Source organism: Petaurus breviceps, unplaced genomic scaffold (assembly GCF_028583685.1).
Source record: "Petaurus breviceps papuanus isolate PSGF00001 unplaced genomic scaffold, PetGlider_PUasm1.0 76, whole genome shotgun sequence".
Lineage (NCBI taxonomy): Eukaryota > Metazoa > Chordata > Mammalia > Diprotodontia > Petauridae > Petaurus > Petaurus breviceps.
This window is the reverse complement of record NW_027186473.1, coordinates 1,995,509-2,012,686: the sequence shown is the minus strand read 5'-3', so window position 1 is coordinate 2,012,686 and position 17,178 is coordinate 1,995,509. Positions and strand designations below refer to the sequence as shown.

The 17,178-nt window shown below is 38.1% G+C and overlaps 1 protein-coding gene across 1 annotated transcript in view; it reads left to right on the top strand.

The window, feature by feature from the left end:
* BEND4 (BEN domain containing 4) overlaps positions 1-11,588 on the top strand; it is a 47,728-nt gene extending 36,140 nt beyond the window's left edge. The window contains exon 5 of the mRNA XM_069105023.1: positions 10,357-11,588. Within this exon, the coding sequence (XP_068961124.1) occupies positions 10,357-10,574 (218 nt within the window). The 3' untranslated portion in view covers positions 10,575-11,588. The remainder of the gene's footprint in view (positions 1-10,356) is intronic.
* The last annotated feature ends 5,590 nt before the right edge of the window (positions 11,589-17,178 follow it).

The window sequence follows — 17,178 nt, the reverse complement described above, 5'->3', positions numbered from 1 at the left end:
TCTGTCTCTCTCTCTCTCTCTCTCTCTGTCTCTCTCTCTCTCTCTCTCTCTCTCTCTCTCTCTCTCTCTCTCTCTCTCTCTCTCTCTCTCTCTCTCTCTCTGTCTCTCTCTCTCTCTCTCTCTCTGTCTCTCTCTCTCTCTCTCTGTCTCTCTCTCTCTCTCTTTCCCTTTCCCAGAAACAGATGACAAATTATGGCCTTGTCTACATCATAATTTAATGCTTTAAAATATGGAGGAAGTGCCAAGGAAAATTATTATTCTGGGTCTAATTCCAATCAATAATTAAAAACTGGTTGCAAATCTTATCTGACCATGCAATTTTGGTGTTTATGATAGATAAGGAGGCTTATATCTGGCTTGTTATCCTACATTTGGGGTGAGCAGATTATAGAAAGTTCAGAGAAAAGATAAATAAGATTCTCCTGGCTTAAAATTCTGCATGGAAAGCTTACTTTCAAAAGTGATGGAAAACTTTCAAAAACAAAATTCTGATGATGTGAACATAAATTATTCCAGCATATGAGACAAGCAAGAGCTGTCTAAAGAAACTGTTGTGGCTGCATAGGGAACTCATCTACTAACACATTTAGGAGAAATCTTTAAAAGATTTAAAACAAATATATGGAAGATGTTAATATTAGAAGATAACTGGAGATACATTGTAATGTATCATATAGGATTGTAGAATGCTACAATCCTATAGAAAACTGATGTGTGGGGTGAATACAAAGGAGAAAGAGTCTTAGCTCTGTTTGGAGCAAGATGCTAGAAGAATGCAGAGGGATGTGTTTATAGGAGATGAGATGACATCAGACAAGAGAGAACAAGAAAGCATTCTCAATTCTTATTTTTCTTATATTTTCTCTGCTAATGAGAATGTTCCTGAGATTAGAAACAAAAATGGGTTAACAGGAAATTGAAACTCAAGATAAATGAAGCTATGGCAAGAAAGTATCCGGTTACACTTAATGAGTTTAAGGCACCAGAGCCAAAGGAGCTACAAGTTAGATACTGAAAGCACTGCTAGGAAGGGAGTGTAGGGCACTGGAAAGAGTGCAGGATGTGGAGCCCTAAAAAGACTCAGGTGTGATTCCTGTCCCTGACATTTACTAGCTGTGTGACTTTAGACAAGTTGCTAAATTCTCTAAGCCTTAAGGGTTATTTATGGCTATAGGACCTACCCCTAACACACACACACACACACACACACACACACACACACACACACACCGGTTATTGTGAGGATCACAAGAGAAAATGTCTGAGGTGCTTTGTCAACCTTAAAGTGATATATGTGTCTACTATTTTTGTGTGTGTGCTGTGATACTAACAGTGATCTTTGAAAAATTACAGAGAAACAGAGATGTGCCACAAGACACAAGCCAGGCAAATGTCCCCATCTCCCCCCACAAAAAAAGATAAAGGAGATAGATTCTTCAAACTACAGGACAGTATACTTAAATTTGCTTCCTAGCAAAATTCTAGAATATGTTGTTGAAGAGATGGCTCATAGGTACTCAGAAAGGAAAGCCAGCACACTCTGTCAAGAAACATCTAACCTTACTTCCTTTTTTAAAAATCAAGATTTATAGTCTAATGGATCAGAAGAATGTCACAGACATAGTTTACTTATATTCCAACAAGCTATTGTAGGGGTGGGGAACCTGCAGCCTTGATGCTACCACATGTGGCCGTCTAGGTTCTTGGGTACAGCCTTTGGATAGAGTCCAAGTTTTACAGACTAAATCCTTTTATTAAGGGGATTTGTTTTTGTGAGGTTTGGATTCAGTCAAAGGGTCACACTTGAGGACCTAGAAAGCCACATGTGGCCTCAAGGCTATAGGTTCCCCACCCCTGTATTAGACAAATTCTCTCAATGAATAAAATGGACTGGATGATACTAGTTAGATGGATTTAGAACTGATTGAAGGACTGAACCCAAAGAATAGTGAGGTTTTTGAATGCAGGGGTTGGGTTTGGTTTTTTGCTTTGGAGGGTTTTTGTGGGGGAGGATTGCCTTTCGTTCTATCCCTAGCATTTAGCACAGTGTCTAGCAGATAGTGGGTTCTTAATAAAAGGTCAGCCTGGGGGAATGTCCTTAGTGAAGTGCCACAGGGATCTCTCCATTCAGCATTTTTATCAATGACTTGGTAGAAGACTTATCAGATCTATGGATAATATGAAGCTGAAACTGGAGGACAGAGTAAGGATCCAAAAAGATCTCAAAGGTCACAAAAATGGGCCAGAGCTAATAAGATGGAAGTTAATAGGGTAAGTGTCCAATTCTAACCTTGGGTTCAAAAGACTAATTGTACAAATAAAGAATTAGGAAGATGTGGCTGGATAATAGCTCATATGAAAAAGATCGCAAGGTCTTAGCACATTGGTACCCCAGGATTCATCAGCAGTGTGACATAGCAGCCAAAAAATCTAATGGTATCACAAGCTGCTTTAATGGAATCAGATTTTCTCGGACAAATGAGATGATATTCCTTTTATACTATGACCTGCTCATCCCTTCTCTGGAGTATAATGGTCTGGGTGTGTGACTGATATTTTAGAAGGAATGTTAATAATCTAGCATTCATCTGAAAGATGGCAAGGAGACTAGACACTACACCATACAGGGATCACAGAAGGAATTCAGACTGTTTACTCTGGAGAAGAGAAGTCTGGATGGGAGGCAGTTTCGAGATGTTTAAAAAGCTATTATGTGGAAGAGAGTTTCATCTTCTTTTACTTGGCCCCAGAAGGCAGAACAGAGAGCACTGAATAAATGGAAATTGCAGAAGTAGCTTCAGCTCAATATAAGGAAAAAGAGTAATTAGAACTGTCCCAAAGTGGCATGGGCTTCCTCAGGAAGTAGTACAGGGGAAAGAGCACTGACTCTGGAGTCAGAGTGTGGGTTCACACTCCACTTTTGATGCTTACTACTTGTATAACCTTGGGCAAGCCACTTAACTTGCTGGGGCCTCAGTTTCCTCATCTGTAAAAAGTTGGACTAAATGGCCTCTGAGGTTCCTTCTAGTTCTACCTCTATAATCAAAAAATATCGCAGACTGGAGTTCAAAGATTGGATGACTCTTTGTCAGGTGCATTCTAAAGGAGGTTCTGCCTTTGGTATGGACTAACCTAGGTGACTTCTGAGATTTTGTAGTTCTATGAAAAAGCAACAGAAATTATAGTCTAGTCCAGGGATATGGCTATGTCCATGAAGCCACATTGTGACCTTCTAGGTCCTCAGGTTCAGCCTTTTGGCTGAGTCCAAGTTTTACAGAACAAACCCTTTTATTAAGGGGATTTGTTCTTATAAGGTTTGGATTCAGTCAAAGGGTCGCACTTGAGGACCTAGAGGGCCACATGTGGCCACAAGGTCACAGGTTCCCCACCTCTGGCTACTCCAAAAGCTACTCAATTTTGATCTACTATGGGAAGAGGCCAAAATTTTGTCAGGAGAGAGAATCATCAGCAATAAAAACTTAATGATAATGGTCCTGCTCAGCAGAGAGTATTACTTGGAGGTGGTGATGCTTTAATATTTATCAAGCAACCAACATCACTAATAACTCTTTCTGAAGCCCAAAAAACCCCTCATCATTTGTCCAGCTACCAGTGAGCCTACTGTTGTCTGGGTGAAATAACTGTGGTAAGGAATTAAACTACCCTTTTTGGCAGAATGAAAATACTTATTACCAAGGGTGACCTGGTGACTAACATCTTTAAGCTCTGACTGCAGGAACAGTATTTCTTTTACAACCTCTAAGACTAAGTAATTCATATATTCCCCAATTCTTCAACATCTCCCTAGGTGTTGGAGTGATTTATATAGAGTGTCTAACTGAGACTTTTGTTATATCCTGTACAAAGTGCTTGTTCATATAGTAGAGTGTGTGGAATTTAAGAAATTCACTATTCAGTTTGCAGAGAAAATAAGGTCTGTTGGCCAAGTCCCGTTCTGTAAACAGCAAATATTAAAATTATTTAATTTGAACCCACAAGGGAATGTTGACTTCTTGTCCCTCCTGCTAAAAGAAAGTTTATGTGGTACTGATGGAAAACACCACATCTTCCCATCACTTAGTTGAGAACTTTGCCATGACTGATCATAAAACTAATAGGTCTAATTAGCCCTCCAACCAAAGTCCACTTTCACCAATGGTCTCTGGTTGATTTTTTCTTCTTCATTTTTAGCTGTAATACAGAAACACATATGTGGTCTGTACTAGCCCTGGAACAGGGAAGAAATAGGAAAGGGAATGATATTTACTTGTGTTCAGGTACCTGATTAGGTCATTTAGGTATTTGCCAAAAATGATGAAATGAAATGGCTTTCCTGTGCCACCCAATCTGCTATGACCTAGATGGGATTCATCTACTTTGTAAAGAATTTAAAAGAAATGATAACTGATTGGTTGAGACTGGTGAGTCAGTGTGGTTGAAATTCATGCCTCTGTAGTTCAGAAGGTTAATATGTCAGAGGCAAGGTTCAGTCCTTTGTCTCTGAATTGATGGAATTATCATGGGGCTGACATGTCAAGTCTTGTCACATTGAGAAATCCCTTGAAGTCTTTGAACCCTCAGGAAAAAGGAAGAGATCTTTGATTCCCTGAGTGAGATTAAGCAGAGTCCCTAAGAGGGAAGCAATTTCTAAGGAAAGAGCTCTAGTTTCAGCTTTTAATAGAGCACTTGCCCAGGATGCTAGGGAAGGGCTTTTTGCCTTCTCTTGGTCTCTCCATTTACAATGAATACTATTAGTACCAAGTTCAGTGCAGTCAGCTCATTCTATCAGAACTATTAAAGTCAGAATGACTGTTTCTACAGTTGTAAAGTGTTGTGAATGTGGGAAATGAAAGCTCTTGCTCAAATCCTCTAATACTTTTCCTTACTGGTTTTTTAAATGTTTCTTGTGTTCATTTAAGGTTGGAAAAATTTGGGCATAGAGTATAACATCAGAAGCTATGTCTGAGAGAGAGAGAGAAAAAGAAAGAAGCAAAGAGGCTGTTAGGAAATCCTTGGTAGAAAGAGAAGGATTTCTTTCTTTTCTTTGCCATCCATATGCAAAATATCAGGGATTGCTAGGCAGTTCAATGACTAAGAACTGGTCCTGGAATCAGGAAGACTTGAGTTCAAATCTAACTTCAGACTCTTACTAGCCATGTGACCTTGGGCAAGTAACTTAACCTCTGCCTCAGTTTTCTCATCTGCAAAATGGGAATAATATGGCACTAATAATAGTACAACCCCTAGAGTTATTTTTGAGGATAAAATGAGATAATATTTGTAAAGTGCCTTGCAAATCTTAAAGCATTCTATAAATGCTATCTCTTTTTATATCAGAGGAAAAAAATATAATCCTTATTCTCTTCTTTTTCTATTTGTATCCCCAAACCTTAACAGCATGCCTTGCATAAAAGTAAGTGCTTAATAAATATTTCTTCCCTCATTCATTTTCTTTTCTTTTTTTTTTGGAGGGGGGAAGGCAGGGTAATTGGGGTTAAGTGACTTGCCCAAGGTCTCATGGCTAGAAAGTATTAAGTCTCTGAGGCCATATTTTAACTCATCTCCTTCTGACTCCAGGACCAGTGCTTTATTCACTGTGCCACCTAACCACCCCTCCCTCATTCATTCTCAAGAAGTTTGTAAGCTAAAGAGGGAGACAAAACACATATAAATTACTTGAGAACAACCCTAAATCTATGTCTATTAACACAGTTGTGGCTCTTGAGTCCAAATCCATCTTATACTATTTCCTTTCCTCTACCCCATTAGTTCACAGCAAATCACACTAATTTAGAGGAGCAAAGTTTTTCAAAGACTGTGCCTCCTTGTCTTGCTCAGGCTGGAAGGGCTGGGTCCACTCATCCTACTCTCATTGGCATGGGAACTTTGACCTGCTATGTTTCTGTCCTGGGTGAGTTTGCCTCTCCTTAGGTAATTTGGTGACCCCACTCTCTTCAGGGCTGACCACATTAACAATGCACAATTTAGTGTATAATCCCATAAGTTTAGCCCACTGCAGCTCAGAGTTCCTGAGCTCAAGAGATCCACCAGCCTCTGCCTCCTCAAGTAACAGGGGCACCTAGCACACAGAAAATGTTCATGCAAGCAAAACCAGGTTAAAATAAATGTCAAAGTCAGCCTTAAAGGATGAAAGAAGGTAATAACCCTGAAGGGTCATATGGTGAAAGACAAAGGGCAGTCCCATCCAATTTGCCTTTATGGATAGGATTTGGGGTAGGGTTAGGGAGAGCAAGGGATTAATTCCTCCAGTCTTTGGTAGCAGAGTGTTCTCCTTATCACTAGACATCAAAAAGCCTGAGTTGATGATTACCCTAAGGATAAATGCCTTTATGACACCCTCTGACCTCGAATTCAGCTGCCACTGCTGGTGAATTCTATGTGGCTCCTTCAGGCTGCCCTAGGAAATTTAGAAATGTTCAAGTCAGAGTGAAAAAAGTCAAGCAAACTTGGGATATGGACCCCTAAGAACAAAAATATATGAACAAAAGAAGAGAAAAACAATAGTTAGTGGTCCTTCAAATTTAGTCATTCAGAAAACAAATGTTAAGTGCCTACTGTGTGGAGAGCTCCATGTAGGTGGTGGAGAAAATAGAAATCTGAGATAAAACCTTTTCCCTGCCCTCATGGAAGGTCCAATCTAGTAAGGAGGGTGAGATACAAACCCAGATAATGAAGATAATGCAATATTATTTTCCATAAGGTCATTAGAGAGTTTCAAAACAGAAGTGCTAAAACAATGGCTCTTATTTCTATAGGATTTTAAGATTTACAAAAGGTTTTCCTCACAATTCTTTGAGGTAGACAGTATGTGTGCTATTAACCTGTCTCCTTTGCTGACATATAAAGCTGGCAATTCCCATGGTAAGCTTAATGGATTGCTATGTAATGTAAGCATAGGCCCTATCCGAGACTTTATTTTTCTCCTCTTACAGGGGGTATGACTTCTCACAAGTCTGGTAGCCCCCAGGGGAATCAGGGAAAAGGTCCCTTCAAGCTCCAGTCAGCTCCATTCCTATGATGGGTGTGTCTCATTCTCTGAGGTGGTTTGGGGGGACACTCTAGGGCAGGCCTTCAAGACTCTTTCTGAAACACAAGCAGGAATCAATACAGTTATACAAAAAACCTTGACTCCTTTTCTTTTGCAAAATTTTGCAAAATACACTATGATTCTTATGACTTTATTCTTATGATTTCTTATTTTATTATTTTATTTAATTTATTATTATTAATTTATTCTTTTATTTAAGAATAAAATATTATTTTTTTCTTATGATTCCCCCTAAACAGACTTAGGGGACCAGTTTGTGAAGTTTTAAAGGATAATACTAGGGAACACATTATAATTTTACTCATTCTAAACAAAAATGACAAGGACAAAAATAGATTTTAATTAGTTGGGATCTCACAATTCAACATCTTAAACAAGAGTAATAGAGCACATATGGTCATGTTATTTTAAATGAGTGCTTAGAAACTACCAAAGCAGTCCCTGAAAATCCTGAAGGGGCAGGGTTGATGAAAGGAAATACAGGCCAATTCTAAGTTTTGCCAATTTAGCTAGTGGTATATGAAAACAGAATCAGAGCCCTCCAAGGTTTCCACAATTGTGCATTCTCAGGACATCTTGATACCCATGTTAGCAAGACCCAATAATTCTACACCATCCTTCATTTAGGTCTGGTCTTCAGGGGGAAAATGTAAAGATGCTGCCTTTTCTGTCCTGTTAGGTATAAATACAACCTGAGTGGCCCTTTCATTGCTTGGATTCTGCAATTTGTTTATTTCATCATTTACAAAGGACAATGACTTCTGCAGAAGTTTTTGCTTGAATAGCCAAAAATCTTGTTATACATCAATGTTTCAGCTTACCTACTATAACTTATACAGCTAAATAGTTAGTGTCTTTAAAGATATGTAATTTAGGAAGAATCCAAAGCAAAATTGCACTATTTGAATTGACAACTTGAGGATGAACACAAAGATTGGCAAGAGGAAACAAAGGGTTAATGGGTTAAAATAACTTTCCTGTGATCATTTTAGTTCCCCTGATTATATATTTTGAGCAGGAAGGAACCTTTGCAACCAGTTAGTCCAACACTTTCATTTTACAGAGTTCTCAAGGGGTTAAGAAATTTGCCCAAGGCCCCAGAGGATCTTGGGACAAAAGCAGAATTCAAACCCAGGTTCTCTGATTCTGAATCAAATATTCTTTCCACTGTGTCATTAACTATATTATGCTTTGCAACTGTTAAAAGAACTATTATGGGTTTTTCTCTTGATATTGGACATAATATCTATTATGAGTCTAGGCAATTTAAAAATATAGAATTTCATAACATCAAGAGCCAATAAATATGCCTCTTTACACATCAACTACTTATTATGGAGTTACATGTGTAGCACCAACACAACATACAGCACTGATGGCGACTATGAATATACTGGCATAGTTCTGAATCACAAAATGTAACAGACTCTCCATATAGAAGCAAAACATTTATTCAGACACTAGAAAACTGAATCCCCAAACCAGAAAGGCAGATCCCAACACCACAAAACCAAATACATCATAGCAACAAAGAAGTTAATACACCATAACATATCAGGAAGCCACACCATACCTATCTCCTTGCCTGCATCCTCTCCTCCCTCTACCTCTAACTGCTCTGACTCTCAGCTTCCTCTGGGCTCTGCTCTACCCATTCAGCAAAGTCCTCCCACCACAGGCTCCATGTGATTACATTTAGCCTATTAAGGAACACAGAAGATCTTCAAAGCAGGAAAGATCTTCAAGTTGCCTTAGGGGCAGGGAAGCTCTTCAAATTATCATTACAACATAGAGTGGGGAGAACAGAGGCCCCAATTCATAAAAACAAAACAAGATTAAGACCAAAAAAAAAACCAAAATCCTGTAGTGAAGAGTGTTCAGCTATGGAGGAACTAACACTAGAGAACTGAAGGTGGATAAGCAATGTTTACCTGGGTTTCAAATATAGTACATTGATGATAACATACTTAGAAATATTTCAGAAAATCTTTTTAATCTGGGTTGCCGATATTAAGATAGTTGCTAAGGCACTATGTACAGGAAAGCATAAGGTTATATATAAAAAGTTTAACTGCAGTTAAAGAGGCACTATGACATCATCCATAGAGAATTGATTGAGGAGTCAGGAAGACATGGATTCAAATCTTTCTTCCGACATATACTGACTGTGTGATGATGGACAAGGCCCCAAGCAGTTCTCTCAGATCATAAGTTACAGAGGAGTTGCCAGTGCACTGGTGAAGGTAATTCATAATTCAAGTTCATTATAGCAATGAAATAGCAGGTGTAGACCAAAAGAAAAGAACCTATTCACAAAAAAGCAAGGTTAATCTGTACTTTCAACTAGGTATCTTATTTACCTAAGATGAAAATCCTATTCCAATGATACATCTAGAAGAAAGGTCTCTGGATTCAAGCTCCTACACATCCTACTGAACTTGAAAACTTTTGATATGTTCTTGGTATGAAGACAGTGATCATCAGCAGGTTGGCCGTGATAACCCATGAAAATGATAAAAAATGAAATCAATTTTTTTATAAATTTTCCCCTCCAGACTTGTAAATTATATGGGGTGGGAAGGGGAATTTGGATATTTTAGAGTCAATCTCACTTTTAAAATATTAAGTACTACAAGTACATGTACATAGAATACAGTTCAAAGCCTAATTATAACCTATAGTTCAGCAATTTGAAACTCAGAAGCAATCATCTCCACTCCTCAAGACTTTAGTCCTACTCTATCAAAATTTGTAGATTTGTAGCTGGTAAAAGAAAATTATGCTATCATGATTATGCTTCTAGAGTTCCTAAAATGATGAAAATTGCCAAAACCAGAATGGACACAGACTATGGGTTTGGAAATCCACTCTTCTACTCTTTTTAGATCTACGTTATCCATCAAACAAATGATATTTAATTTTTTTTCTTCAAAACTTCCCTTAAGCTTTCCTAGTAGAATATGGGAGGTGGGGGGTGGGGGTGGAACTGTCATTTCTGCAGCTCACTTACATGGTTGAATTTGTATTTTGCATGTGGCCAGATAGATTCATATAGGAATAAACGAGGCCCCACAAATGGCATCATCATGGCATTTCATTGAATTTCCCATAAAGCTTTTTCCATAAAGCCTCTACGTACACAGTCATGGGCCTGCTATTTTTCTAGTTTGCTCTGAGCTCTCAGTAAGCAGACCCATTTTCTTCTGCAAAGACCACTTTGTTGTTGTTGTTGTTGTTTGCTTGCTTGTTTTTTTGTTTTGTTTTTATTGTTGTGTGCTTTCTCACAGAGTTCATTAGGATGCATTGTACTTCCAACCCGGATTGGTGGATGCCATCAGAGGAGCAAATAAATAAAGTATTCAGTGATGCAGTTGGCCATGCCCGGCAAGGACGAGCCGTTGGGACTTTCCTACATAATGGTAGCTCATATTATGAAGGGATTGAGCATCAGCTTTCACAGGATGAAGTTCTCAATAAAGGTTCCCAGGATGCAGCTGGAGATTGATGGAAATCAGAGGAAATCTATTCCACAGTAGCAACCAGCCAACTAGAGAATACTGATTGTGAGATGAACTGTTAATATCAATTAGGAGTCCAAAGCATTTCATATTCAGTCATATTTTTGACACCCTACCTTTTCACCCTCTTATCCTAGTGCACAAGTCCCAGATAGAAATCCATTTCAGGGTCAGCTTGGGAAGACATTAATGCCTACTACAGACTTTTTAGAGTCATTAATGGAAAACTGCAATTGGTTTTAAATGCTTTAAATCTAGACTGTCAGGTGGGGAACATTAAGTGGACTTGCAAGAAACCTTTATGAAATCATTAAATGCTGCCATTAAAGTTGGCTATTGATCTCAAAGTAAATGTTGCTCAGTATTCTTTCCATAGGAGAGAGTGGAGATTTTCACAGTTGTTTTAAGGTAAGTGATATTTGAACAAGTAGGACATATATAAATTAATGCATTGCTTTAAATGTCAATAAATTCCTTTTTTCTTATGGATTATTGAACTCCTAATCTATAACAACTCAGACAAAGCATACATGGTTATTCCTATACTAGCAAAGTGCAATATTTTTTTTTAAAAAAAAGAACATCAATCCTCAAAATACAGAAAGCATAGAGTCATCTAAATAGGCATGGGTTATTTGCAGTCAATTCACACTCAGTCATTTTTACTGATAATCCATCATGTTGACATAGAAGGTACCATGTCATCTCTGGAGTTTACAAAAACTGTAATACATTTCATCCACTCAGCAGAGAATCATTCAAAAACCATCTTTCAAAAGTCTGAAATTACAGATTCATAGAACCACCATTTCAGACACCTTAAACAAGGCTATGTTTACACAATCCCAAAATAATTGGTTTAAAAATGGAAATTCCAATCAGTTGCTTGGTCTGCAACTGTGCCAAAAATTGGCTTGGCTCATTCTTCTCTGAATCGAACAGATGTTCTGACGTCACAATAGACTTAGCTTCAGTGCCATTCAGTTTATTATGCAACAGGATTTTCAGCAGTTCTCCATGAAACTTGTTTATTTTATGTCATGAACTGGCTTCTCAGCTCTTGTATGTTTGTGTAAAATTTTAAAACTTCTATTTATTCTTCCATTTGTTCCACCAACATTGACCAAAATGTATTGACATGGTTCTCGAGAACAACAGGTGATAGCTATGTCAATGACATGCCCTCCCAACATCCACATTTCATCTGTAGAGCTACATGTGTGAAACTAAAAATCTGTCATTATAAAAAGTGTTATATAGATGAGATGCTAGGATAATTATTCCTGAGGGCTGCAGGATCAGATGTCAGGTGACACTTCTTTTTTGAAACTATGCCAAATGATTGCATTTCTTTATAGAAAGAGTGGTAAAAGGGCAGCTGTTATTGAGTATTATAGCCATTCATGGGAGTGGCTATATGAAAATGATGCTGAGTGCATTTAATATGGTTGTGTCTTACACACAGTGGACACTCAATAAATAATTGTCAAGTGAATTAAAATGTACATGTTTACATTTATAAACTATTACCTTATTGGGTTTTTGTCTAAGTAACAAATTTTCATTCACTTATTCATTTGTTTATTCACTCAACAAATACTTATTGAGTACCTGCTGTGCGAAAGATGAGGTATTTTCAACAGTTACTTGTTTCTTTTGCTATGATTTACAGCATCATTTCATAATTCTAAAATTTAAATTTTATTTTATTGTTATTTCTATAGATTGTTGTTGCCTAACCTGTTAAAGCATATGTGCTAGGAAAAAATCATTGTTGAGACACAGGGGTCAACAAATTAAAGGAGAGAAACTACAATGTGCCGGTGCCTATAGGTATCTATGTAGACAGTTGTTGAAGATGCCCACATCAGCATCCATCTTCAAAATCCAAGAAGGAAAGATACTTCATATTTTGAAGGGAATCAGGGAATTGTTTTGACTGAGAGGAATGGGACCTTTTGGAAGAGACAAAGCTGTCCTTGGGGGTCTGATGACTTTGGGTCAGATAGGAGACCAAACTAAAAGTAAAGAGATATGTTAGCATACTAAGGAAGACTGATATCTCACTATCGGCAGCGTTAGCCCTCTTAGGGTACAGATTGGGTTTTTACAACCTTTCAACCTCAGTTGTAGTACAAAGCCAATCAGCAGCATCATACATCATTTTAAGATAGATAAATAAAGCATTTTTCAAGAGAGGGAGAGAAAAAGAATTAACAGTCAACGGAAAAAAGGGGAGTATTTGAAATGCAACTGGCAGGATTTATTATTGGAATAAGAAAACATTCCATGTTAAAGGGCAGGGAACACTGCTAAGTGACCAAATACTTTTACAATTAAGAAAGAAGTCCTTTTACACAAAACTGCAGAATCTCTTATCCAAGTAAAGCAAGTAGTTAGTTTTACCATATCTTTAGTTTGTTACTAATTTATTTCTCTTTCAATAGGAGTTGGGTACTTTCTAGTATTAGGCCACCAGGTGGTTAATCGTTATGATGTTGCAAAATTATTGTGGTTGCTGTTTTTCCTCCACAAGAGCTTATTCACAGATCAGGGCCATCATTATTTAAGGATAAAACATTGGCCAGGAAAAAATTACTCACATTTGCATCATCTTTTTCTTACATTTGAATAAGTTCCATTTCTTGGACTGGAGGAGTCAAGCATTACCCTTCACTGTCATTCCCAAAACAAATCTGCTTTTTCTGAAGGAGTGACTCTTGTGGCCAGTAAATCTCTGCATATTTTCTTTTTCTGAGCAAAGTGAAAGAATGCACTAAATGATTTCTCTAACTTCACCTGGAAGGTCTTGGGACTTGCTGATCTTGAATAAAGGCACCCCCTGATCTTCTCTGTCAGAACTCTATATCTAAGTATAAATTAGGACAGACCAGGGCAATGCTGTCCATGTGGCAATATGACTAAAAAGATTTATGGTGGCTGATCCAAATTATTTCCATTTTCTACCTTTACCACAGCTTGGAAAAACAGCTATTGAGGCTTTGACTATAGGCATCACACCAGCTTTGTTGAAAAAGAAACACTATCTCTTAACTACTACATTTTAAGTTGGTCTATATGCTTCTTGTTTCCTGATATTTCACATTAGCTCTGGAATGGACTTTCAGGAGCTTCTTGTCCAACTCCCCCATTTTATAGATCAGAAAAATGAGGTCCAGAATGATGTAGTATGTCCATCATACCATGCTGGTATTTTCTGTTTCATTCAGTCCCTGAAGTGCTTTTTCTGCCCATCTGACCTTGGCTGCTTCATAACACCCTCTTAGACACCTGTCTCACACAGAAAAGCTTGGTAGCAATAAGCACCCCTTTCAATGATGCTATGTTACCATGGCTCAGGGACCTCAAGGCCAGTGATCCTATAGTGCCATTTAAGTTTTTAAGTATAGATCAGATAATATTAACTGGTTAAGAAGTCAAAAGTATCACTATATTATACTATCATGAAGGCTGGACATATTTCTGCCCTAGGGACCGTTAGCTCGGCTCGGCGTTTGTTTAGGTGATCTGCTCTTGTCTTCCCATCCTCCAAGATACACTGGCTCCTTTTATTTGGTCATCTATATCATTGTTTAGCAGTTTTAGCATCATACCAACTTTAGGGCTCCTTCAACACATTACTTCAAAACTCTGATGGATCTATAATCTCATTATTGTGAGTATTCCTTCCACCAGAGGAGAATCCATCCCATCTTGGATGACTTTTGTCCATGTATTCACATAATTTCTTCATAGAGTATCCACCCAACACACTGAAGACCTTCCTCTAGTTCTTTTTTATATGTGTGTAGGGATGAGGAAATAAGAATGTAGTCTATCTGTTGTCGTTTTCTTGCCTATATAACCAATCCACTGCCTTTTCTGGGCAAATGTGTCTTTGATGATTATGGAAGTGCTTTCTAGACCTTAAAGTACTTTATAAACATGCCTCATTTATACCACTTCTTTCATACAAGTCATGTTGGCAACACGCTGCTTCCCACTTACCCCTACCATGTGTCTTTTTATTGTCCTTTAGGCTATTTGTAATGTTGAGTATTCCAAGATCTTGGTGTCTCACGCATTACTCACAGTTATCTAGCATCACCAGGAGAAGCCTAGTGTTGAAGATGGCCTTTGTAGTAACAAGTCTCCCCAGATCTCAGGTTGATCCTCCACTGCCAATGAGGCAATAAACAAAACTGAGCTGTACTCTGACCTGATCAGACCACCTCTAAGATAATGTGGTCAGGTCTTGGCCTCACATTTTAGAAAGAGCATTAGAAAGCTATAGAAAACCCAGAAGCAACAAGGACATTGAAGGAAATGGAAATCATACCAATACAAAGAAATAGCCAGAAGAGGAGCATGGTCTTCCCTCATTTGGAAAGTTATCATGAATGTAGTGTCATGGTCTCATCATGCCCTATATTTTTTCCCGTGTATTTCATGTCTCAAAGGTAAAGCCTATGTTTCTACTTGTGAACTGAAGTCACACTGTCATGGCTTTGGTTGTGCAGAACGTACACAGGACGTTGGGCAGGATCTTGTCAAAAGAGAACCAGTATATCACAAAGATATCAAAAGCTTTTAAAATTGAAAGAGGCCCCAGGGAGCAATCAGTCTAACTAGGCCTAGAGATTTACCCAGTCAAATGGTCAGGTAGTGGCAGAGCCAAGACTAGAAGCAGTATCTCCTGAATCTCAGGGTCCAAGAGGCTTCCCATGACAGCACACTACCTCCCTCATAATTATGACAGTTCACTTTCTGGCCTTTTGAGGGTTCAAAATCCTGTGGATACTACTCTCAGTATTTCATCTACATATAAAAATGCCCATACAGATACCTAAATGGCTCTTTTATTTCTACTTCAGAGTCCCAGGAGATGTGCTACTAGGCCCTGGAACTTACCATCATGTTCCTTGCTATAACAGTGACTTCCTCCAGACATGTAGCAAAGTCTCTAAGGTCACATTTTGTATAGTTCTCTATGCTTTAGAGCAGAAGGTGTCAGGGGTGACCTAAACCAGATTAAAATGTAATTGAGAAATACTTAACAAAATTAATTTAAAAACCAATAGAACATAATGTTAAAATGTGGTTTTCTATATGATACCATGATCTGATGACCTATGAGGGACTAACAATTTATTACTTATCCTGGATATCTGAGATGTTATCATCAAATCAGATTTGATGATGTTGGCTAATGGTGCCTTTGATGTTGATGGTTGTCTGTTGAATGTTGATTGTTGAAGTTAGGCCAGTTTCTTCAAGAAACAAACAAAAAAAGACAAGTTGATTTCTCTAAAACATAGGCATTCAATGCTTTACAATTTATAGAATAGCTGATCTTCCATTTCTCCTCACTTGCATATTCTAAAACGTGGCATTTCCCCCTTTTATAAGCAAGAGAAAGGACTATGAATATAGTCAACAGGGGCATCATACAGTCCAATAAACTGAACAGGCTAGCAATACACAATACAACTAGGTGCTGATGGATGAATAATGAACTCCATGAAGCAGTCACATGCATTCAAATTGGCAGTTTTTGAAGTTAGAATTATGTAAAATAAGGTAATTGGTTCTAGATCAGTGGGAATATGCAGTGCAAATTTGAATAATATGACAACTTCATGGGATTCCTTACTCATACTTATCAGCCCTAGATGTATAAATAGCTGCCAGCTCACTGGTAGCAAACAGAGTCTGGTTACTTTTTCAACAAGTCCATGTTCACTTCCTGCATTTAGAGTCTCATGAAGTATATGCTTTAAGATCTAATGTAAACATCATCAACTACCTCTTTGGGTTTGTTTGAATTTTTAGGGGAAAAACTCAAATTCTTCACTTCATGTCATTTAGTGAAAGAAAAATACCATGCTCCCTTCACAGTACAGATCTTCTATGGTAGATTTTGGTGGCATTTAAATTCACATTTATAAAAATATAATAGAAAATGACTTTGCAAATATGATGCAAGTCTTGCTGGTGTTTGTTTAATGTGGTTACATTTACCAAAACTGCTTGGTGAAATGTCTTCTAATAGAACTCTTGAGTCAGAACTCTACTGTAAATGTGTCTAAACAGCAGTGTGTATCATTGATGATGTATTTTTGTAAACATTGTGATGGTTTCTTTTAAGTGTATGAGTATAGGATAAAAATAATCATCTCACTTGGAGTAATGTCAAAAATAACACACAGTTGATCATAGACCTCTACAAAGTTACCTATTTGGGTTGATAATTGGGGAATGTAGTTTTGCTGAATTTGGTGGTGGGAAGCAGGGTTGGCACTCTCTCTCCACGTGTGTGTGTGCGTGCATGCGCACATGTATCTCTGTCTCTGTCTTTCTTTCTCTGACTCCCTCCCTCCCTCTCCACTGATTTGGAATGCTAGTATGATAACCCAGTTTCAGCCACTATAGTAGGGCAGTTTTCCCCTTCATCTCTGTCTCTTTCTTTGTCTCTCTGTCTCTCTCTGTCTCTGTCTCTCTCTCTCTGTCTCTCTGTCTCTCTGTCTCTCTCTCTGTCTCTCTGTCTCTCTGTCTCTCTGTCTCTCTCTCTCTCTCTCTGTCTCTCTGTCT